Source organism: Lytechinus variegatus, chromosome 15 (genome assembly GCF_018143015.1).
Source record: "Lytechinus variegatus isolate NC3 chromosome 15, Lvar_3.0, whole genome shotgun sequence".
In the NCBI taxonomy this organism is placed as follows: Eukaryota; Metazoa; Echinodermata; class Echinoidea; order Temnopleuroida; family Toxopneustidae; genus Lytechinus; species Lytechinus variegatus.
The window spans coordinates 24,081,343-24,107,370 of record NC_054754.1 but is presented as its reverse complement, the minus strand read 5'-3'; the positions used below and the strand labels follow the sequence as shown (position 1 = coordinate 24,107,370).

At 36.1% G+C, this 26,028-nt stretch overlaps 1 protein-coding gene across 1 annotated transcript; it reads left to right on the top strand.

The window, feature by feature from the left end:
* The first annotated feature begins 1,181 nt into the window (after positions 1–1,181).
* Positions 1,182–21,423, top strand: LOC121428497 (nucleolar protein dao-5-like). The gene is made up of 3 exons (XM_041625131.1): positions 1,182–3,970; positions 18,886–19,129; positions 20,108–21,423. The coding sequence occupies exons 1-3, from the start codon at positions 1,490–1,492 to the stop codon at positions 20,305–20,307; spliced, it is 2,925 nt and encodes a 974-aa protein (XP_041481065.1). The 5' UTR covers positions 1,182–1,489; the 3' UTR covers positions 20,308–21,423.
* The last annotated feature ends 4,605 nt before the right edge of the window (positions 21,424–26,028 follow it).

Below are 26,028 nucleotides of genomic sequence, written 5' to 3'. Positions count from 1 at the left end.
TGGAGTGCGACTGGTTGTCAAGCGAATTATTCCACGAAGGATGTGATCAAACGGAAATAAGCAAAATGATCACTGTATAAACCAAGTGGCAAGTCAGTGGTGGACAGGGTGGTGGCGATGATCCCGGGTGATGATGATGGTGATGATTGTAATGATGATAATTACATAAGATGAGAACAACTACGACGACGACGACGATGATGATGGTAATCATTATGACTGCATACGATGAGGACAAGAACGATTATCATGATGAAAATGATAATGATCGAAAATGCATGTGGTGGTGCGTCGGGCCCGGTGTGGTGGGGGTGGTGGTCAAAAAGGAATTGATGAGCTATCGCATTTTCGAAGACGGGCCTCGGTTTTTGCATCAGATAATTTGATCAGGGCCATTGGGCCGAAGTATAGAGCCCCGGTATACATCACAGCACCATCGCTGAAGAGGTTGACAGACAGGGGGATAGCATACTATTTATTAAAGGGGAATGTAACTTTTGGAATAAATAGGCTTGTGTAGAAACAGAAAAATCAAAGAATAAGAATAAAGAAAGTTTGAGAAAAATCGGACAAATAGTGAGAAAGTCATAAGCATTTGAATATTGCAATCACTAATGCTATGGAGATCCTCACATTGGCAATGCGAAGGATGTGTGATGTCACTGATGAACAACTTTCCCTTTGGTGGACTGTAAAATACCCTCAAAATGTCTCTTTTTGCTTTTTCTTATGATGAAACAAACTCTTTATCATGATGTATTTTAAAAAAAAAATATGTATTACATGCCCTCATGTAGACAGAACACATGATTTATGGATAGATGTGATAAAAGAGGCAATTCTAGTGAAATATATACTAAAGTAATGGGGAGAGTTGTTCACAAGTGACATCACACATCTTTGTCGCATTGCCAATTTTGCTATCTCCATAGCATTAGTGATCGCAATATTCAAATGCTCATAACTTTCTCATTATTTGTCCGATTTTTCTCAAACTTTCGTTGATCTGTTTCTTTGATTTTTCTGTTTTCACACAAGCTATCTTGTTCCAATTGTTTCATTCTCCTTTAAATGAATGAAAACTACGCGTTTTGGTGGTTTTTAAGAAATTGAAATTGGATGCTTACTTCAGTTTCCCAGTACCAACGTGCCACCACTGCACCACCACCTGTACGGTCGTCTCGACGCACTCAAGCGGGTACCGCAGTGTGCGCTGTGTGTGCCGCTCTTCTCCGTAACATTTGAATGAATAGGTGGAAGAACTGGCCAGTGAATAGTCAATCAATATTTTGTATGTGTTTGCATCGCTTGTCTCATCACAGAGCTGTATACCACTACAGACTGCAGACTGCACTCCGGTTGAACGTCGTTGGGATTACTCTTCATCATTCTTTAGCAATGTTTACCGGCGAAAGACAGAGATGACAATTGTTTCATGGATAGGAAGTAGTTTTTGTGAGTTTCGGTGACACATTTTTCGAATACATAGATGAAATTCACCGACAATATGTCTGTGCCGTTGTGGAAAATCAGTTTGCTCCAGAAAAAGCAAAAGAAAAAGGATGACGAGAAACGGAAAGAACGGGAGGCGGAAGAGGAGAGATTGAAAAAGCTACCGCCGTGGAAGAGGCAAGCTGAGCAACCGAAAAAGGTCATTATCATCGACAAAAACAAGAGTCCAAATCCAGTGGATTTGGTGGAACTTTCAAAGCAGGCAGGTTCTAGTTCTTCCAGTAAATCGAGTGCTAAACAAACTCCTGGCCCGTTGGTTAATGGCACCGCCCAGAAAGTAGATACCGGTGAGTCACAGGGAAGCCGGGGGAGAGATGAACCGGACAGTGGACCCGGGGTGTCAGAAGAACACTGTACAAATGTGCATGATAATGTCTTCTTGACCTTGGAAAGGAAGAAACGAAGAGCCCCTCCACCTCCCAAGTCAGGAAGCCAGATAAGTGTGATAGCCTCAAATGTTTCTGGCTCAAAGAACGTGACTGTTAATGATCAAGCAAAACCTGCAAGTTCACCTAAAATAGGTAAAAAGACACTGTCAGCTGAATCCACGATTTCTGCAAGCAATAAGACAGCTGTTTCGGAATCCGTGAGTGGAAATCATATACATCAATCAAGTAAGGTAAATGGACCATCAGTTATAGGTAACCAGACAAAGAGCAGTACTACTAAACAAAATGATGAGAAGAAGAATTTAAAAGAGGATGTGCCAAAGCCCAAGACTAAAGATTCTGCTCCATTAATAAAAGTTGGAAATATTGTTCATGTGTCTACAACAAACTCAAGATCAGCTTTGGCTGGTAATTCCGCTGCGAGTTTATCAAATGATTCTTCAACTTCTCAAGGGAATAAGAATGGAGGTAATAAGAGTGGGGAGTCCAGCCACCTATCTACTACAGATAGTTACAAAGAACCAGAGTTAAGGCAGAGAAAGAAAAGTATATCAGAACTTAGAGGTTTATTTGGAGATACAGTAACAACTAGTAATGCAAATTCACTACCTACGGGTCAATCTACTGCTTCTGGAACTTCAGATAAAGTGAAATCTCAGAAAACTTCAAACGATACAAAACCTGCGGTGACTGTTTCTTCCCTATCCAAATCAAACAACTCGACTGTCTCAAAATCATCAAACCAAAACATTGTTTCTGCAAGTGGACAGAGCGTGAAAAAGGAAGATATTAAGAAAACAGAAGAAGGTAAGAAAGATGTGAAGAATGGTACTAGCAAAGGTGAGAGCAAAAGTCCTGCTGCTGCCGCAAAGTCACCCTCACCGTCACGCCATAAACCTTCTTCAGAACTACCTGCAAGTGCAATCATAAGTCTGACAAATGAAGGGCCTCTGAAGAGTCGAGAAGGAAAACTGGTAAGATCATCCTCTGTCATTGATGATGTGGACGAGGTGACGATATCACTAGAGAGCCCTCGATCTCCGCAAAACAGGAGAATTTCAAGAGCACTTGAGTCTGAGGATGATACCTTCAACACAGACACTTCAAAACAAAGCAATGGGTCACCAGCAAGAAGAAAAACACAGAATGTTTCTGAGTCAGGAATGGTTAATGGGTCATTAGATAGAACTGAATCTGTTGTTACAAATGACACAAGCAAGGATGTGTCATCTGAGAGTAAAAATCCATCAATTACTCCCGTCAAGAAGGTTGAGGATGTGAAGATTGAATATCCAAATAACTTCAGAGATCCAAACTTTGTTTCAAAGAAAGAGGAACCATCAAAGAAAGAGAAGACATCAAAGAAAGAAGAAATTCCTTACCCTGCTGATTTTAGAAGGCCTGTCAGTCCTGTCTCAGTCAGTACCAAAAGCCAGGATCCTGTCAAAACTGTATCTCCTAAAGTATCCTCTGTTAAGGATAGAGAGCAAGATGCTGTCACGGTCAGCAAGAAGACGAGTCAAATAGGATCTGATACCACTGCCATTGTGACAGATAAGAAAGTTAGTGAGCCGAAAAAGAATGATGTCAAAGCGAAAGAATCACCATCAAAATCACCAGTGAAATCAGATGGCCAAATCCCTTATCCTGATGACTTCCGGAAGCCAAAGACGCAACAAACGGCCAGCAAGTCAAATATAAAGGATATTGTGAAACCATCAGATCTTATCAAAGCATCAGTATCCACATCTAGTATTGAGAAAAAGGATGACAATGACAATGTTACGGTTACAAATATTTTTGGAGCTAAACTTCGCAGAACAAAGAAGCCAGAATCAAGTGGAATCAGCATCATCAGCCAGAACAATGACAGTTCCAAGCCGACTGTGGATAACTCTCCAAAGGCTCCACCCTCTGGTCTGATGCATGTAGGATCTAGTGGTGCCACATCTACTGGAAAGAAGAAAAATGTGGTGAAAAAGTTTGAGAAGGTGGAATTTATCGGGTACAACTCTCCTGCTGGCAAGCCCTCTGCACTGAAGACTGAAGGGAAGACTAGTACTAGAAAGGTGAGTCCCATTTCTTCTACACCCTTTATATGTACAAATTCAGTAATATAATTTTTATACATTGCGTTGTCATGTTATGTATTTGTTGTTGTTGATTATAATTATTGTTAAAATCATTGATATACTTTTGTTTGTTATTTTATTATATTGATTCAATAAAACACATAAAAAGAAAAATATATAATTTTTATTTGATTGTACGCGAAGGAAATTTTCTTTTGGAGGGGGTTGGCAAATTGTTATAATTTTGGAGGCAAGGGTTTTCATACTTAATGTCAGTACACTAAAGCCATTGAACTATTATAGTTCCATGCTAAAGCCACCAATTTACTTACTGTATGGGATGGGAAGGTACGTGACACATGTAGACCCCTCCCCCACCTTGATAAACTAAAAAATAAATAAAAAGTAAATTGAGAGGGGGATAATGAACAGACAAAAGACAAAAAATGATTCCTTAATCACTTCTTTCAAATTTCATTTTATCTGACAATGAAACTTTGATAAACTTTTGATTTAATACAGACCTCAGGCTACATGTATGATATGCATGTGAAAATTGGTCTAGCCCTTGTGCTTCTGCTGAGTGTTCATCATATCTATCACCCATTACTTTGCATAAAAAGAATCTCTTCATCTTTGTAACCCTCTGACCTGGCAAACAGATTTATATCATTAAAGTGACAAAAGTTCACTTTTATTTCTCCACATAGATTGGAAATGATAAACAGAAGCTTATAAAAATTTACCTACAAAGGTATATAGTTCTTTTTTTTCTCTGTGTAGTAAATGTATTATTTATTTTCATAAATACATGTAGGAAAATGTCAAATTATAAAATGTGATGCCATAATTGAAAAGATGAATTAACTTCAATAAATATTTATTGAACAAAATCATGTGCAGCAAACAGGATTAATTTAACAATAATTCAATTTCCTAAGTATTATTTCAAGATTTTTTCACCAAAAATGTAATTGTTGTTGGATATGACTTTAGGATGTAATTCACCAATAAAATCAAATTTTTTACATTGGTTTATTTTTAGACTGTAAAAGGATAATCTACACGTATTTCATCCTTTTGTGATTGAGGGGATTTCCCCTTATCCTTTACCTCCGTATGGATTTTAAGACATAATGAACAAATGAAAAGAAATCCATCAGATGCCTAAATGACATGTACATGTCTTTTGTCATAATTTTGCATGATTCAGACTATGAACCATATTAACTTGATGGAAATATTAACATTTTAAAATGATATTAGACTTCCTTGTTGAAAATAATGAAATAAAATGGATTGTTTTTAAGGTTATCTTCTGGACAAAATGTTTTGTGTTCTGCATACAGTTTCATGATGTGTGAGGATTAATTTCTCTGCTCTTTCCTTTCTTATAACCTATTTAATACTTGTATTACTAAAAATGATGTAATTGACAGGCAGAGTTCTCAAGCAATTATCAGAGCTCGGGGATAATTGGTTTAACGGATGTTATAGATTCTGTGGGAAGTTAGCCTGAGACAGTGCTGTAAAAATCACTTGTTGCCCAAATTTGATGAATGATTTGAGCAGGGAATTTGAGGTCAAGAATAAAAAATGCTAAATCTACATTAGCTGGACTTAGTTGTCTGTTAAGAATCGCTAACTGACCTCATATCGAATTAGGTCTATTTATTCTTTAAGGTACTTGATTTCCCAAGTTTTATTTCTTCATTTCATTTGTACATATTTCTAACTTTAAGATTTTACTTACATGTAAACTCTTCCCACTTTCTGTTATGAAATAGTCCTGATTTAATGAAAATCTATCTTAATACTCTTTGGAGTGGGATGGACTTGACTATCATTATCTTAAGTGGTAGTCTGTTCATTCTGTTGAGTAATCAAAATAAGTTCATTCACTCCCCTGTGATACTCTAAAGAGGTTCTGACATGTACATACATGATGCCAGTGTTTGATTTGTTGGGAGTCCAGGGTTTGATTAATTCATTTTAGAACTGAAAAAAAGAGATAATTGTGTTTGACATGGAGGAGATGTTAGATAGTGGTTATAAACTCTGCATTCCTTACACTAATTTTGTTATTTATTTTAACCTGCACTTACATATATATAGTACAGATGCAGTCACATTTCCCTAATGGCGGCTGTACGGCGAGTAGAAAACTGGTTTTTATTCATTTTTATTCAAACCACCCAGATGTAGCTGATACAATAAAATGTTAAACGAGGGGAAATGTGACTGCACCACTCGGAACCTTCTACACAGACCTACTGTAGAGCTCTGCCTTGCCTGAACAAATTTCAGTACCAATCATAAAAGACCTTTGAAGCAAAATATATTTTTTGGGTGAAATTGTGATGGATGGAGGAAGAGGGTGGGATTGTGGCAGGAGGGATTTGTGCTGTTATTCCAACTGTTGATTCCAAGTGATTATTCTACATGTATTTTACAGCATTCTGGAGGAGGAAATTACATGTGTAGAGCTCTTCAAAATCCTCAGCCCCACTGTTCTTTATCTTATATTTGTTCGGCAAACACAGTACCTACAAACTCTTGAAAAGATGAGTTGTATGCAGTTTTCCAATTGCTGTTTCATCATGATTTCATCAACTGTAGATCAGTGTCCTGTTTCATAAACACTTGTTATAATGAATCTACAATTTCTACAACAAATTTACTACCACCCCTTCAAATTGAATTATTTCAGTCAATTCAGTAGCTTTTCACTGCTAATAATTGCAATTTTTTTATCATAACAAGTTTTGAGGGGGGGGGGGCATACCAGTCACCCTCATGTTCCTACACTGTACATTTATGTTTACATCCAATTATGTGCACATTCAGTAAAAACACTCCTGGACATGCTCAATATACATTGAGCCGAAAAGTTAATTGTTGTTGTCTCATCAAATATTAGGCTGTGTATCACACCAGTATGATTTTGTCACTTTTTGTTGTACAAATTCACAGCTTTCTTAATTGCATACCACCTGATCCCTAGAAAGTCTCTCAGGCTCAGGGTCTCATACCTACTTGAAAGGTTATATTAAATTATACTTTTTCTTTGTTTTCGTGATATTAATAGACAATTGACACGTTGGCAGTGGCTTTGTATTTTGTCTTCTTGTGAAGAAATTGTTCATTTTTGTTGAACTTGTCTCAAAAGGCTTCTTGAAAAAGAGTTCTTCTACTTCCTACAATCAGGGGTCCAGAGATAGTCAGTAATACTAGTCACATATGTTCATCAACATATATAGGCCTGTATGCAAATAACCAAGCACTGGATTAAAGTTTAGTGAAGGTCCTACTTTCAAGTAATACTTGAATGTAGACATAAAATACTAAGGAACCATTGAAGAAACAAAAGAAAGTCTACGGTCTTGGGGAGTCCCACATGCTGGGCTCAAGCTTGAAACTCGTGACCATAACACCCACGGACACTGCAATACCTTCCCTGACACATGTCCTCTTATTATGTAGGACAGGGCTTGAGTCCACTCCTATTGTCCTTCCCATTGTTTGGTAAAGGTTTTTCTATTCACACACCCCCTATTGGATCTGGCCTGGTCCCTATCAAAAGAAAAGAAACCATTGTCATGGAACCCTGCTGATGGTAGAGGATGACATCATTAAAGGTCAGCCACATGTCCGAAAGTGGTCTAGTTTCTGTTTTTATGCAGAGTTCTTTCTTGACACTCCTATAGGATACCCCCCCCCCTCTCTCCTTCCTGGAGTAGAAATGATGGTACTAAAGTAGTAGTTAATGTAGTAGTACTTAGTAGAAGTAGTAGTGATAGTACTATAGTAGTAGTAGTAGTAGTAGTAGTAGTAGTAGTAGTAGTAGTAGTGCGATATTAGTTAGTTGTAGTACACACTCTTGAAAAAGGATGGTCAAAGCATGCATGGACCTACCTTGTCCATATTCAAAGTAAGCAATCTGTTCGTGAATGTGTCCAACTGATAAAGATGGTCAGTTCTGGTAGATTCTAACCTATTGGTAGATGATTTTTTACCACTTTTGTTGGTTAGATACAAGAATGTAGTAGCAGTGGTTTCCAATTCCACATGCATGTTTTTTTTTAGCAGGATCAAGTTAGCCTTGATTCAGTATTGCAAAAATTGTATTCATATTTAACACCCTTAAAGGTAAGCTTAAAATTCCATCTTAATGCTTCCAGGACAAAAAGCTTTATTTTACCTCTCAGAAGTAGCATTTCTTTTTTTTAAACTCAATTCAAATTCTACTGATCCTTATTCTTGCATATAGGCTTATAGATGCTAAGTGGACTAGATTTACCATCCTATTGAGTTAAAATGTAATAATAAACTAGCATACCCCATTACCCCAAGATAAATATAGTTTATTTACGTCTATACGTCATAAGGATTTTATGAAATGGGTACAGCCATTCTGACACTTGATAAAGCAAAACCCTTTGCAGTGTAAACATTGGAAGAAACCAAATTATACAGAAGGTAGTCAAAGTTCACTATGACGTTAGAGCAGGGGAATAATTATGATAAATTTAATTTTCTATATTTAAATAAGTCTAAGATCATGGTGTTTCAGTTTTTTTTAACAAATCTCTCTTTTCCCTGTCTCAACTATATGTACTGTACCGGTCTGCTTAAATAGAAGTAAATGTATTCCTGCCTACATGTTGAGCAATTCACATGTATGGTATTCGTAACTGTTGAGGTATTCTGTTCATTTGCATTATAGTTTGTACAATAGGTCCATGGAACAATAGCATTTTCGTCCAAGTTTTGCCCTTGATTTCTGCCATATTAAATGAGCACGCAAAAGTTTTGTGACGTATGGTTTGTCATTGTTGTCATTCTATTGTGTTGCCACTGTTGTTCTTTTGTGTTGCCATTCTTTAGTCTAATCTCGTTCAATGTAGATTTTTTTTCAGAAATGTTGAGAAGCCTTATGTGTTAGGCATGGAAAATTATCCTCCCATTTTTTTTATGATACAAATAAAAGTGAATAGATATAAATAGAAAATAACAGTCGGGGGTTTCGCAGGTCAAGGGGATTGTACGGTCTATATCATTGAACTTAAGGTTCAATTAAGCTTTAAAAATGTTAGAACCCAATTCATTTAACCGCTTAATATATAGGTTGGTAAAATACATTCTTTTCATTTTCTGTTTTCCATCTATTTCCTTTCCACCCCAATATACAGCTGCTGAAGTAACCAAGCAAACAGCATTTAACAGATGGTACTACTACTAGGAAATGATTTTTGAAAAAGTTCTTCAAAAATTCATAGAGGAAGTTATTTTTTCTGATCATTCTTCTTGGGATTACATGTATTTTGTTAGGCTAAGCTGCGCAGGCACTCAAAGGCCAATTGTAATACTCAAACGGAAAATTATCTTCTGCAGTCATTCTGGATTTCAGTGGATTCATTCTGGATTTTGCAGTCTGAAAAGTAATTTTATGGTATATAGATGTTCGTATTAGTACAGAACTTTCAAGAAGTTTTAGGCTTATTCTGAAGGCCTATGTATTTTCAGAATTCATGTTGATTTCTCAAACAATTGTCATCAACTTGCCAACTACATGTAATATGCTGCTGTTCATGACCAAGTCTATTTACTCCTTCTTTCACGTGATTATTGACTGAATACATGTAGGTACCATTGCCTCCCAAACTTAGACCCCAACCCTTTCAATCATAATCCCTTTCTTCTAACAAGCAAAGTTCCTAAAGACCATCCATGCCAAATCCTATACCATATTTCTCCCTCCCTCGCCCCAGTGTGGGAGTCTCCCATGGACCGCTAGGTGCTCTATTGTTATGCGTCACTCAAAGGGACCATACAATCAATAGAAACTAACAAAATTAGTGGGAGACTACCCCATTCCGCACATTCCTTTGCCCTATCTTGCTCACTCACTACCTGGTGTATGTTCAGTGTTTAGCACTGCATGTAGGGTCCATGGGCTATGTATAGCTCTATGGTATGAGCTGCAGGAAATCTACCAAGAAATGCTCTACTGAATATATTCAAAAGTGGTTTGAGCTTTGAGACATTTCCGGATATACTACCGTATTTGCTCTGTCTTCTCCAACAAAATGGAGACAAGATTTGAGAAAATTTGTGAAAGTTTCGCAAGTCATATTGGATATGCAGTTACAAAATAGATAAAATTTAGGCCTACACTCTATAAAAGATACACCCAATGTTGTTGAAATTTACCAATCAAACATATATCTTACCTTATAATATAGGATACAAACATGCATGTTCCTTTTTAACCCAATATCATTGGGTAAATTTTTACTATAAAGTTTTAATATTGTGCTTTTGGTTACACGTTAATTAATTATACCTTTCCATGTAGCATAAAATATGTACTTTGCAATTGAAATCAAGGATATTTTTTTCTTAAATGATAGGTACTCCAGGGGGAGGTTAAAATATACAATTATTGCTGTACACATGCATGACCAAGAAACGTGTGAAGAGGTGTTTTTTTTTTCAGTTTTGGACGCGCGCCGCTCATTCACTCGTTAGGGTATCAAAAACACCAATTTTTTTGTTAAAAAGGTGGTTTTGAAAGACTGGTCAGTGGTCAATGGCGAGGTCAAACATACATGTACTTAGAGTATTTTTTCAAGGCTTTTTCTTTATAGACTAGCCAAACGTGTGAAGGGTATGTTTTTTTCCCCAGGCTTTTTCCTCATTTTTGAAAAGTGTTTGGGATTGTAAGCAACGACCCTTGGAACGGGCCTAGGAAACAGGAAAACGGTTGTTGTTAGCAGGTAGACAAAACTTGTTTAGGGGTCATTTTCTGGTGACAACTTGTTTAGGGGCCAAAATGTGTAAATGAAGCCCGCAAAAACTTGTTTAGGGGGTTATTTTGCACACAGAAAAAAACTTGTTTAGGGGTTATTTTGCACACAGAAAAAAACTTGTTTAGGGATGTTTGGAAATAATTTGGTCATGCATGTGTAAAGTAATACAATTAGACTGCCGCCCTCCTCCCCCCCCCACCAGGTGTAGGTACTACTAAAGTGTGAAAATTATTTTCGCTATCACTATCTGTTTTGGTTCGATTTTACATTTGAGCCATAGCTATTGTTTACACTAGTTGTGTTCCAGTCATTTTCAGTGCATGGGAAAGAAACAAATTCCAGCTACGAAGTTTGTCCTTTTTTGTTCATACTCCATTGGACTTGAGAAAACCATTTGTTAGTTTTGCTAGTGCTTGGCATAACACAGCAGGAACATACACTGAGGAAAATATGCAATTTCTATATTTCTTTTCGTAATCTTCCCTGAATGGATATCATTTCTACATCATTGACCTAGGCCCTGATTCATAAAGCCTCTTATTATTGATAACAAATTCCCGAATGGCACTAGCTTCCAGCCAGTAAAATCTTAACATGAACTGCTTACTTTTGTTCACATAAAATGCTACTTACCTTTCCTTACATGAACTGGTAAGTTTTGTTCACATAAAATGAAACTTACCTTTCCTGCCACAGTACCAACTCCACAGGCAAGTGTTCAGGAGCAGGTTTTGTAAAATATACTTATAATGATTTTAAAAACTTTGCCATTTATATACCTGTACAAAAGCCTTGATTTTGATTGACTGCTGAGTTGCACACTGCAATGAACTTAGTTAGTATTATGATAAAATTACCATGATCATAAGTTTATAAATCATGATCATAACTTCTTATAAAAATAACTTTGCCATCATGGTAAATGCTTACTTAGTGTACATATGTGCTTGAATACTATGCACATTCCCAGCTACATTGTTTGCACAGATGGGCTATGGAGTTATAGAGACTCATTAGTTCTTGGTTTACACTTTAGACACACGTCAATCATGTCATGAGTTTCATAATGTGCTCGTGTGGTGGATTTGTTGCATGGCCAATGCTTTGCCCGCAGCTATCAACTTATGGTGGCAGTGGTGGGATGTACATGTACAGTAGAAAGTTATTTTTATTGACTGCTTTGCCATCTTGTAAGTAATTGCAAACTTACCCTAGTGATAACAATCATGATCTCTTATGATTGTGGTAGCTTTGTCACAATGGTAACATCATTTAAGGACAAGTCCACCCCAACAAAAACTTGATTTGAATAAAAAGAGAAAAATTCAACAAGCATATCACTGAAAATTTCATCAAAATCGGATGTAAAATAAGAAAGTTATGGCATTTTAAAGTTTCGCTTATTTTCAACAAAATAGTTATATGAATGAGTCAGTTACATCCAAATGAGAGAGTTGATGACATCACTCACTCACTATTTCTTTTGTATTTTATTATATAAAATCTGAAATATTTTTATTTTCTCGTCATTGTCATGTGAAATGAAGTTTCATTCCTCCCTGAACACATGGAATTCCATTATTTTAACATTTTGTGATTCAGGCAATGAGGTCCTAATCATCAAATTTGTAAAAATTGAAATATTGTATAATTCAAACAATAAAAAACAAAAGAAATAGTGAGTGAGTGACGTCATCGACTCTCTCATTGGGATGTAACTGGCTCGTTCATATTTTGTTGAAAATAATCGAAACTTTGAAATGTCATAACTTTCTTATTTTACATCCGATTTTGATGAAATTTTCAGCATTGCGCTTGTCTGATTTTTCTCTATCGATTTAAATCAACATTTTTCTGAGGGGGACTTGACCTTTAACATGTACATGTAGGCCTATAAACTGTACATGTATTTAGGCCCTTTTTCCATGTTCAATGGAAAACTTCTTGATTTTGACGGTTTGCTTAGGCTTAGCCATGGTTTACATTACTACTTTGGTGAATTACCATGATCATTGGTTCTTTGTGCTGAAACAAGCATATTCTTCTTAATATTATAGACTAGATTCTTGTAATATGCAGAATTGTTGAATATGTTGATAAAGAGATTGTAGGTCTACTGCCTAATGGTATAGTATGCTCTTCCATATGTTACCATGTTTTTGAGAATGATGGTACTTGAGAGCTGTCAATGTAAATGAGAATTGTCATCAATCGATGAGAAAGAAGGGGGGGGGGTGTCTGTAGATCCATGTAGGCCTACATGTGCAATTGTGCATCCACTACGTTGTACGTGTAGGCCTACATGCTAGTCTGTCGTGACTCGTGAGCACGGCCTGGCAATCTCCTTTTATCACCTGTTGCTCACTATTTCCACTCTTTGAATCCTTGGGAAGTGTGATACGTATACCCAAGCTTTTGTTTTTCCTCAACGAGTCTCATGTGCATCAATTATTAATCATTTTACCAAGGAGTTAGAAATTTGCTGTGTTGAGAGTGCTGATGATAGCATGAAGCAATGACATGGTGTACATGTAGTTCTATTTATCAGGCAATCGCCTGATATTTTGCGAAGGCTGCATATTTTACTGGTTGTAAATAGCACATCAGGAATTTTTGTTATGAAATGATTGCATTTAGCAAAAAAATAATCTTAGATTAGGTCGTACTTATATTGTCAGAAGTAAGCTGGAGTAATTCATAAATATTATTTGTGGTGTAAGATGAATACAACTGAAAAAATATGAAGTAAGCCAAGGGTTCGTGAAATACATTGTGGCATGAAATTGACCCCATAATGAAGGCAAAAGGAAAACATGTTGGAGAACTTGTTCTTAACATGTTTTTGTCAATGTATGTACCCTTCTCAATGATTAGTGTCATTCAAATCTTCAGGACCTATATAGGTCCATTCATTTTTCACTTGTGTAGCTACATGTAGGACTTAGCTTGAAGGTCTATACTTGAAAAGGAAAACCTGCAACTCAAGGAAAGTGTTTTTTGTTAATTTGTCAATCATGGTATAAGTTTGTCCCCTTGGTAATTGTAATTGGCTATTGGTTGTTGAGGAAATGCTTCAAATGCCAATTATTTCCTGGTCTCAAGTTGGATACTCTCAGCTCTCCAGACATAATGCTTCACCTGATACATATACTTCAATCGTTTACTAGTGCGTAATGGACCTACATGTACTTCTGATATGTCTTTCAATAAAAACAGAGTGTTGCGTTTTCCTTTACTCAAATTTCCGTTCCAAGGCATAGCAATTTTGTCTTATTGAGAAAAAGAACAAAGAAAGTGGCTCCAAGGCATAGCATTTTCTTGTTGTCGTGAAAAAAGTCGCATTGATCTGCTACAATGAGCTGCAATTTTGGTGAAAAGCGGCCGTTGAGTGATGTCCGACCATTGCCATATGTGCTAGCGCACCCGGCGCCCATGCCGCCGGGCTAGCTGCATGCACGTATGCCCGTTCCATAGGGATGCATATACGCACTCACATGCAGGCGACTCGTTCCAAGGACCCCCAACCCCCCCGTGTTCACAAACATTTGTAGTTCCGAAGCCCGTTCCGAGGATCCTCCTTTTTACAATTAGCCCGCTCCAAGGCCCCCGGTTTTTTGTCTCGCCCGCGGCACACCCCCACCACTTTTTTGGTCGAGTGCCCCCCCCCCCCCCCCCCGGATTGCTTCCCCTACATGTACATATAGTTCCAAAACTTATTCAGAGTTTGTAAAACTGATCCAGATCACATTAGATATCTCAACAAATAGTGAGTGACTTTTCGAGACCATCATCATTTAGGTTAAGTGTTATAATCGTGTAAAAATTGAACTGACACCATCACCAAAAGGTCAACACTGAACTTGAAATCACCCAATGTAGGTACATGTACCTGGCAGAATTAATTCCTGGAATGCACCGAGTTGAGTTCCTCTTCTATCAGCCTTTTGTGGGTTGGGGGGCAGAAAGATTCTATGGTGAAGAGCATCCATTTGTCAAGGTCACTATACCGAGTTTTGTGATCATCACTCTTACATGTAGTAGTATTGCAGATATACTTTGTGGGGGGTAATGCTGTCATTGAAGCGCATCACATAATTAATTCGCCAAGACCAATTACATTGTTACCATTATTGTTAATTCAGTACAAATTACTTTGTATTTCAGTCCATATAAATATTTGTTTATGATGTACTGTACGTGTGAGGAGTCGTCTGTAAATCAAGTTGAAAATCTATAGGCCTATACATGTACATTGCTCTATAAAAGTGTAATATTTTCAAACCTATGTATGTACATGTACACTCTAAAAATGGAAAGGTAGAAAGGGGTAACTCACCCTTTGAAAGGGCCGAGGAGTGACCGCATTTAAGGTAAAGATGGAATATGCTGCCTTGCCTGGCCCTTTTCCAACCTTTTCACGTTCAGTTTTTATTTAGAGTGTGTATAATATACATGTTTAAAGATAAATTCCAGTATTGGTAACGATCTCAAAATGACTTTTTACAGAATCTAATATAATGACCACCCAAGTGTCTGTTTATATGAATAAAAAATATGTGCCAAAGGATTCTTGAAGAAATTGTGCAATTGTTGAGAAATAAGCAAAACAAGCGCGGATTCGGTCACTTCCGTCGGGTCTTTATTCCAGCAATAATAATACACTGTCCCACGTGTTCCTATCTGTGTTGGTGATGTTCAGTGTGAACATTTTTCAGCGTAGATTTCAAGATTTCACAAAGTTCAGTTTATGTAACTGTACCAGATCTAGATCCTCGATGATATACTGACAATTAAGCCTGGATTTACAGACTTTCTCATGAAATCAGTGTTTACTGCAACTACTGGCATTTCTCTTTAATTTGTGTTGGCCGATATACAAGTGAAGATGTCAGAAATGTGTATTAAAAAGACATTATGAACTTTTAATTTTTACTCTATCCTTTAAAACACTTTAGGGTATTATGAGTGCAAAGCAAACTCGGCTCTACATGATATTTGTAGCAAAAGCTAATTCAAATTTTTGACCAAAGGCAGATGAATATGGCTTCAGGCCTCAACAACCACCTTATTCTGAGGACAACCTGCTCATAAAGTTCATATTTCTTGTTTGAACTTTAAGATTATTGGATTACAATGTATAACTAAAGAATCTGTCTATAAAAATCATGTGATCATATAAACCACCTGATTATAAAGGACTGCTTTTCTAATTGTCTCCATTGAGTGGTCTTTATAGACAGGCTCCATTGTAAATTTGAAATGAATTTGCAAAGCATGGTAAAAGGCACAGGATTTCATGTTATGTTTTTTTTTTTTCGAGTATCATGGTATTCCTACTGTATATGTCTAAAGTTTAACACATTGCAACATGCGAATCATTGGCTACCCAACGGCTACATGCTCCATGTGTCTCTAGGCCTTTTCACACGGGAATCTTGAATCATCATTGTAATGATTGAATTGTTATCGTGACTGATTAGCATTCATGATTTTACATGTAATAATGTTATACTTTGGTTGCACACATTGCTAAATATTCGTTATTAGCCTTATTTTTCACTGGAATCATGCAAATCATGATTTTTTTTCCGTGTGAAAGGGCGGTCTCTCATGTAGAAGTATGGTTAGGTTGCACTAATTGGGCAACCTAATATCTGGAATGGGTGTGAAGTGCTGCAAAGGTCACTGCTGGAACGTTGTTTGAAGTATGAATTATTGAATAAATAGTTCTTGAATTGGGGGATTTGTCATGGATGTTTGTTTGATCTCTACTGGCACTAGGATAATGGAGTAGAAAATAACATTGATCTTGAACGATGGTGAATGCTCTGCAAGCAGCTGTAGTGTTTAGGCTATACATTATGTTCATACATGTACAGTATAATGTATATGTACATGTAAGTCTCAACGTCCAGTCTAAGCAACATTATTTTACATAGAAATATTTGGTCTTCTGAATTCTGAATGTTTTCATAATTTTCAGTTGCAATTAGTAAACTTATCATTTAGGTCTATTGATTGGTGTAGCTATTATGTGTTGTGCACTAAATTGTGCTTTTTCACAATTATGGATACAAATTTAAATTTTCATAATAATCATTCAACATTCACTTTGTCATTGAAAAGAAATGAAATAAAAGGTATTAAAGGCTTGGTTGCACTGCACTTACGGGTGCAGAGAGGATGAAACAGAAAAGAATCTTGCCATCCATTGGAAAACATTGTGTACTCTTTGCATACGTGTTTCATACGCTTTATATCCATTGTGCATCGGTCCACTCTAATTCCATCGTTCGCCCATTTTGTCCATTGTCTGGAGCGGATGAAAACGAATGGAGCCACCCCGAAATTTTGAATGTCGGCTGTATCCGTTATGAATACGTTTTGTATCTTGGCTGTCGGCCAGTGGGACCAGACCTTTAGGTACTCGGGTTAGACAACATAACTGAAACGTATAACAGAGGATGTGGAATAATCAGGAATCTTTTGAATTTGACATAAAATATTGTCCAAAAGGAGACAACTCTATTCTGAGTTTTAAATTAAGTTTAATTATTTTCCTTTTTGTTTGTCCCTTCATTATTTTCTCCTCTTACTTTTTCCGCCATCCTCCCCATGCCTTGTCTTTTTCTCCTATTTTCTCAAGCTTCTTTGTCTCTTCTATTCCACTTTCCTTTCCCTTTGTCATTTTCTTGTCTTTGTTTACATGTATTTCTCCTTTCTCTATTTGTTAGCCTTTCTTTGTCACTTTCTATCAGTATGAACCTTGTTAGTTTTCATTGTTGCCTCTTATTTTCAAGAACACAGATAAGATGTGTTCAGACATTAATCAATATTGAGCCCTGCAAGTTACTAAAGGTCTAATCAATACATAAAGTATTGTTTTGTCCTCTGAAGGCCATAATGCTTTGTCGACCAGCTGGTTGCAAAATTTACACAATGTCCATGCAGTCATATTGGGTCATCTGTTAATCATATAAGGCATTAATGGTAGAAACAATTATTGAAATCTGTAAATTGCTCCAAGCAGACCAGAGTAGTTCAGGGAGTAGGGCTCCTTGAGTAGTCAATGTACACGCTAGACACATGTATTACTTGATCGAAAGGGCTATTTGTACCAGTCCATAACCAAAATAAACTGGCTAAAATTCTATACACAGGACCATCAAGAGTAAGGCTGCTAAGGCAGCTACTAAAAAACTTAAAAGAGAAAGATTACAAAATTTAAACAGACGCTAATTTTTGCAAAAATGTCTGAGATATATACCCTGGCTCATTTAGGAGAATGATGCCATCTTTCCCTTCAAAATCCTTAGACAAGTTTTCAAAAAGACTACTCATTCCTGCATGATACCAGTCATTCAAAACCATCAGAAATATGACCTTGGTAACGAGTAAAGTAGATCATTACCCCCTTTGATAGAATTATAGGCCACTGTGGTTCTGGATTGAATACATGTCCTACCAATGTATTTTATCCATTGTGACCATTCATAGACATTTTCATAACTCCTTGCCATTATATAGCCACCAGTATTAGTTTTGAATTTCAAGTCTAAGCCAGATCTTTAAGGTTCTGAGGTTGGTGTATTTTACCTGAGCTTGGTTCCTGATTTACACATCATGTCAGACACGTGGCACTGTGGAGTGGAGATGTGTCACCAGCTGTCAATCCATCACCTCCACACTGTAATCAGGGTGCTACACAAGCACTTGCCCGATTGCCGGGGCAAGTGAAAGTTAGAGTCGGGCAAGTGCTTTGTAGTAAAGACCAAACGAATTTGGCAAGCAAAATTCTCACAAAAAAAATGACAAAAATTAGGGTTGATATGATTATTGACCCTAATATTGGTCATGGCAATAATATGGTAAGTTCAATTCAAAAGAGAAAAAGAGGTCAATTGTTTATAAAACTGCGATACTTTCTTGTGAAGAGGTAAAACTTTTTTTTTTAATGATTTTTTCGGGCAAGTGAAATAAATAGATTTTGGGGCAAGTATATTTGAGCTATTTAACAATGTACTTGCCCGACTGGGCAAGTGCTTCTTAAAGGTTATGTAGCACCCTGCTGTAATAATCTGTTTTTCTCTTTTCCTCCAGGGACTGAACGTATCCTTTTCTACCAAAGATGAAGACATATTTGAGTACATGTCTGAAGACTCCAGCATCAGATACTATGACGAGACACACCAAGGTGTGGAGGAAGATGGGGGTAAGAGTAAGATGTCGCCCCAGAAGGCCAAGGTGGAGAACGGTATGAAGAATGGCACTCTGGACAACAGCCATGATGGCAGTGATGAGGAGGAAACGTCACTGAAGGGCAATGCACCTATCAGATCATCAGGTCAGCATAATTTGGATTAATCCCGGGGGGGGGGGGCTCTTCCATTGACGAGTGGATGCCAGGCGCAACCAAAGAAATGCGTAAAAAGGATCTCTTATTAAAGATTGGGCACGTTATATACATAAAAATATTGACAATCATGACAATGGCAAGCCCGCAAGGGTATGTTAAATTATAAGGACTTTATAGGCATTAGGTATGGTTAAAGTTCCGCATCATGAAAACGAAATGTTCCCTCTATTCTAAAAAAAGTAAATGACATCATTGAAATGTAAGAATAACATGCAATCCTTTTGTCAAATTCATCTGTAAAACCACAGAAATTTACCGACAATAGAAACAAAAATATGTATTGTGGATGTGCTTGAAAGAATGCTTTGATTCCTAGAAATGGTTGACAAAAAGTTTTTCTGGAAATAAATTTTGATAAAATGTGCTCTATGTTGACTTCCGAACGTGGAAGCTGATTTTTATTTAACATTACGTTATTCTTGTCTAAAGTATAACAATAAAAAGACAAAATTTGCATTTATGTGCAGGTACTCACGTATTGGTCACAAATATTTACAAGATTTTCTAATGTTATAAGGAAATTTTGTTCTTTTGTTCCTGTGTAATATGAACATATTTTTGGCACTATTAGGCTCAAATTTCAGAATTCAGTGCAAATTGAAAACAATTCATTGAAAAATTTTGTCTGTTCCTAAGTCCATTGAATGTAACACTGTTTATTCTATTTTGCTGTAGAGTAAAATTTTGAAAAGCTTGTTTTTATAAATGTTGAATAATTTTTCATAGCATACATATACATGTATGTGGTAAACTTCTATTTGTTGCAGTCATTCATATTTTTGTAGGAAAGGAAAAAAGTCTCAGCATTTTGTCTATATTAATTATTTTTTTTTAATTGCAGATTTTGACTTGCTCCAATCTTTTTTTTTAGTTTGAGGTAGTGCATTATTATTTTTTTTTAATCAGGTGGTTTCCAAAACCTTGCTGCGGCCAACTTATCAGCCATGGACATGTTATTAGGGCGTGGTCCCCGCCCAGCTGAACCCAAGGAAGAGCCCAAGCCTGCCCCGCCCCCAGAACCAGAGCCAGAGGACGTGTCTCTCACCCCCATGGATGGTGATCTCTTCTCATCGGCTGGCCAAGGCACTGCAGCATTGCTCTTTTGATGGAGGAATACTGTAGACAGGATAGGTTACCAGACTCTTGCAGGGTAATGTGTGGAATTTGGTTTTCTGAATTAAGTTCCAAGGAAGTGCTTTCTCTTTGTTCATATTGAATTGTGCAAGGCAAGTAAATTTTACCTGAGGTGCCTTATGAGATTTGGTACCAGTCTTTTATTTAAATCATGGATCCAACGGCATACAATGTTTGTGAGAATTGTTAACTCAGTGGGCTAATGCTGAAAGCTTGAGCTCAATTTTTATCACTCATTCATGTCAGGCTTGAAGACATGTATATCAAAACACTTGAATTATTTTTTTGTAAAATCGAGTCGATTAATCGACCATCCAAATATTCAGGGCCTATTGGGATGTCTATCCAATGTATTAAAGAGAAATAAATATAGACTGAAAAGAATATGGATCATAATAGGTAGAAAGTGACATTTTATTGTGAATTCACTGTAAATTTGACCTTTAATCAAAGTCTAAAGCTTTAAAGCTTGTGATTTGTCAAAGCTTTACAACATTGCTGTCGAATATGCCTTGTTGAGTGTCAGTGAAGCTCCTCTCTGAATAAAAAAGTTAATTAAAATTTAGAATGTATAGTGTAGCAAGTGCCCCCATTAGAAAATAAAAAAATAACATGAAGCAAATAACCTTGGAGAATTAATGTTTTCCGTGACATGAATTACATTCAATTACTTCATTCAAGAATATAGTTGAAAACAATCGACCATAATGTGAGAATCAGTGCATGAATTGTCAACAAGATTCAGCATCATTATCAAACATCACATGCAGATACTCTGAAGGAAGTAAGTCTTTGCTTTCCGTTGAAATTTCTGGAAGTGGAAGGTTATATTTCACTCTGTCATCGACGTTAACATTCATCTGCCTGTTAATAGCCCCTCCATTGCATTTTCTTACCCCTCTTAATTGTTATACATACACCTACTTAATGTCCTTGCATCACAAACAGGCAATTTATTTGTTCACATATTTCCTTATTGCTTTTCTTCCAGGCACGAAACAATATGTTTTCCAACTTGGTTCAGTAGATTCCAGATATTTGAAAAGAAATTCATCAACCTTCTCTGTTTCCTCTAACTATAAAAGCAGCACATTTTGAAAAAAACATCATGTGATATTTAATTACCTCTCCACATCATTTGAGTTGCTAATGTGTCCACAAGGCAAAAATATCAACACAATAACACCCCAAGATATGAAATAAGAGAAGAATGTAATCTCCCCATGAGATTTTTATTAATTCCAACCATTTCACAAACATTAAAAGAAGCAGAGAAAATGTCCAATAGATTGCATTGTGTTTGTCTTTCACAAAGAAATGGAATTGACAAAAGGCACCCCTTGAAGCTTAAGAAATCTGACATTATCTAGTTTTTAAATCTTTTGGTGCAAGAAAATGCACAACTTTATCTCCATTTGAGCATGCTTGTAATCTCAACCATTTGTTGATGTAGCATACATGAGACTTCAGTTCTTGGTGCCAGGTCCAAGAGCAGCGCTTGTTTGATCAATGTTGCAACTGAAGAAAATACACTTTCCTTTGTTATTTTCATCAAGTTCTTTGTATGGAATACAATAAAGCATTTGATGTGGCGTTTGTGAACACCTCGAGGAACAGTGAAAAAGTTTTCGCAGTTTCACTGAGAGACATTTATGATTAATAGTCCACTTTTAATGCTATTGGTTACGTCTGACTCTCGTCACTGCTGCTCCCTCTGGTTATTCCCACTAGGTGCTTTTGTTAAAAGACAAATCCACTCCAACAAAAAGATGATTTGAATAGAAAGAGAAAATTCAAACATGCATAATGAAGTATCTGAAAATGTCATCAAAATCGGATGTAAAATAAGAAAGTCATGATGTTTTAAAGTTTTCGCTTTATTTCACAAAACAATAATATGCACATCCTGTTCAGTATTCAAATGAGGGGACCGATGACATCACCCACTCTTTCTTTTTATGAAATATGAAATATTTTGATTTTCTCATCATCGTCATGTGAAACGAGGTTTCATTTCTCCCTGAACATGTGGAATTCCATTATTTTAACATTTTGTGGTTCAGGCAAGGAGAACCTAATAGTAATTGTCAAATTCGTGAAAACTGAAATATTGTATAATTCAAACAATAAAAACAAAAGAAATAGTGATTGAGTGACATCATCGACTCTGTTATTTGCATATCACTTAGTTGAGCATAGAACTGTTTTGTGAAAAATAAGTGAAACTTTAAAATGTCATAATTTTCTTATTTTACATCCGATTTTTGATGAAGTTTTCAGTGTTCATGTTTGATTTTTCTCTATTTATTTAAATCACCTGTTTTCTGGGATGGACCTGACCTTTAACGTAGTGTCTAAAATTGAATGTATCAATTTTGATAAATGGTTTTCTTATATAATAGAAACCAATGTCCTCTAAGTTTCTATAAAATGAAAACTAAACTTAATGTAACTTGTAAGAGGATTTTTGAAGAGACGTTTCGAATGTTACCACCCCCTCCTCTAAATCATATCAGGATACAATCGTCAATATATATTAAGTAGACCTGTGGACCATTTCATGAAACCAATGGTCATTGATTTTCACTGACTATTTGTTATAAGCTACTGAAATTCTTACAGATGATTAGCTGAGAACAAATTAGTTTGGTTTTAATCACTGACAAAGCCCTTCGTGAAATACTTCCACACATTGAAATTCTTCAGCATGGAGTGGTTTTGGCTGTCTGTCATATATGAGACATGAGCAAACAAATTTGATCAGTAGTGCATGCATAAATACCCACTGGTGCTTTATCATAGTTCAAGAGTGATTAATTACACTTGAATGTTTTATAGTAGTTTTTAAAAAGCCCACCTGCATTAGTAATCTCAGCTACCATTTTGAATTGTTGTACACTCTTAAAAAAGTACATGCTTGCATTTTGAAAAGAAATCAAAGGTTGTAAATTCCCCAAACTTGTTTTTCTTTTGCCCTTCAATGACTCTTGATGTTGCCCTAAAGAACAAAAAAAAAAACCCAGGAAAATAGTGAATATTCAATTGATAAAAATAATAAAACTGACATGTACATTAAATGATTATAGGGTATAATATTTAAATGAATCATTATTCATGGAAAGTGTGCCTAGTTTGTGAGACCTTTCTCATTGAGAATAAGGAAGTAAGTAATACTTAATTTTGCACCAATAAAACATAGATTCCCCAATACCTTGTAATGTAAATTTAATGAGGAGTGCACACTATGGATTACGTTGTACTTTTAAACTTAACCCGTTTAAGTCAAAGGTTGTGTTCATATTTGCTTCTTCAGATTTTTGAAACGCGTTTCCCTTAGTTTGAAACATGTTTACATCTTCTTTACGTATGGATGCTTATTGTAAATCCACAAAAAGTTGGTATCGGGGAAAGGATAAATTTTATGCAATATTTTTATCGCTTGCATTCAGGTAAATGATACATTTATTAGTCTGCAAAGGAATTTTGATTTATTAGCATTACTTTTAAGGTATGAATACATGAAAATACCATAATACATTAAGAAGACATTGCACTTAACACTTTGTGATTAACATTGATGAGTGAATATTACATGATAGAAAAAACAGCTAGGCTCTCCAAACTCCTTGCTTTCTCAAGTGACATTTTTCAGTTCTTCAAAGTTTAGTATGAACGGTACTCACATGAACTACTATACTTTCAATGTGATTTTCATACTGTATGTGTTTCTAAGCTGTGGTGATTCTACGTTTCGAAATTACGTATAGACACACCCTCAGTTGATCATGATAATGCCGTAGATTGTACCATGAACCTACTCATCAAACATGGAGTTTGGTCGCTGATGACTGTTCATATCTTGGTGTGTGTTGAAAGCCGCCGGTATGCAATGGACTATACCGGTAGGAGTTTTCTTTTTGTGGAATACAGGGGATCATGCAGTGTTATCTAGCGGCAGAGATCCTTCCAAATGATAATACATCATTGTAGACTTGCAGGTTACGAAGTGGCTACTGAAATACATTTGAAAAGGGCACTAAAGAAAATCTCTAGATGGTATGATTATCTAATGAAATCACATAGAAAAAAAATTGTTTCATACTGTCATTTTAAGAAAAACAGATCAACATAATTAAGAGATGGGGCAAAAATAAGTGATAGAATGATTAATTGGCTGAATGAATAGACAGTTTGCTGATTGACATGCTGTAACACTGTAATTAGTATTCAAACCATGTCTACCTTATGTAAATAATACCATAATTACCTCCCTGTGTAAACAAAATGGTACTTCATTTGCATTCCATAATGTCTGTCAACCAAAACAGCCGATGATTATGTCATCTTAGGGGTGTACCCCTTTATGAATGGAGTGACTTTTATTACTTTATTTTTATTTACTTGTTATTGATAAACATCCAGGTAAAAAGAGTACTTTTATGTATATATCTGCTTCCATTCTTTTCCTCCCACTCTCCGTGGAATGGATACAGTGACAACTTGTAATGCATCATGCTTTTGTAAGGAAATTCATGAAATATGGAATTTGAAATGATCTGCCAGTCTAAATATGATCAGGACATGTGATTTGTTATTTCTGCTGGAAAGTTATGGAAAATCATTCTTTTAATACTTCTATGCATCTTATTCATATAAAGGAAACTGGATGATATTTTATCACTTTTTCCTCAGGTTGGCCATGTATGTATACCTGACATTTGATTAATTAATGAGTTTTGAAGTTCATGTTTTTCCTGCTCTGAAAGTGAGTGAAAGTAATTTGAGCAATTTTGAAAATGCCTAATGGTAGGCTTTTGTTTAAAAAATAGTAATAAAATCAGATTCACTTGAATCAAGAATACTACATTGTTATCAAATTAAAACCCCTGTTTACTTCTTTTCATAGGACTACCGTTCCCATTGTCTGATAGATCCCCAAAGATCCATATAAGTTTAAATTATAAATAGAGTGTATATGGATGGAGATAGAAAGGGGATTTGAATTGTTACAGTCTAATCAATGCATACAAATGGCAACTTATGTAACAATTAGATTCAAGTCAAGATGATGTTGCAAAGATCTATTTAAAAACAGGACCCTCATAATGATTGAAAGTTTAAAATGCATGCCTATAAAATGAGAATAGGGCCCTGTTGTACAAAGAGTTACAATGGATCAGATCAATCGTTACTTTATGGAAATGCATCAGTTTCATAATTTTTTCTACGAAAAATTTGCACAATGTCCTTTTTATGCAAAGAGAAGCGCAGTGAATTTTCAAGAAAACAATGAATGCATGAATATACATCACAGCTAGAAAATATTTTGTACAAACATGCATAAGAGATGTTGACATTGCTGGCCGTCCATAGTTGCGATTGATCGGAACAATCGTAACTCTTTGTACAACAGGGCCCAGATGTATTCTAAGATAATAGACAGGAAAACAGATTGGATAGCATATTATAACACTGTAAAAAATATTGAATGGATGAATTCTCCTCTTGAAAGCTATCACAAATTGTGCTTATATATAGAAGAAGGTTATGCTTAATCTCAACCACTCCTCCCCCTTTTGTCACCTAATCCTCTACAAGACATGAACCATTATGTGAGGGAATTAAAGACATGTATCTATCACCAGCGAAAATGTACATGTACACTCTTTTGTATGTTGGAAAGGTACATGTGT

Excerpts from the sequence above, each read along its gene's own strand:
- LOC121428497 (XM_041625131.1), top strand. The coding sequence starts at position 1,490 with ATGAAATTCACCGACAATATGTCTGTGCCGTTGTGGAAAATCAGTTTG. Across the intron at positions 3,971-18,885 it reads GGAAGACTAGTACTAGAAAG|GGACTGAACGTATCCTTTTC; the intron begins GTGAGTCCCATT and ends CTTTTCCTCCAG. Across the intron at positions 19,130-20,107 it reads TGCACCTATCAGATCATCAG|GTGGTTTCCAAAACCTTGCT; the intron begins GTCAGCATAATT and ends TTTTTTAATCAG.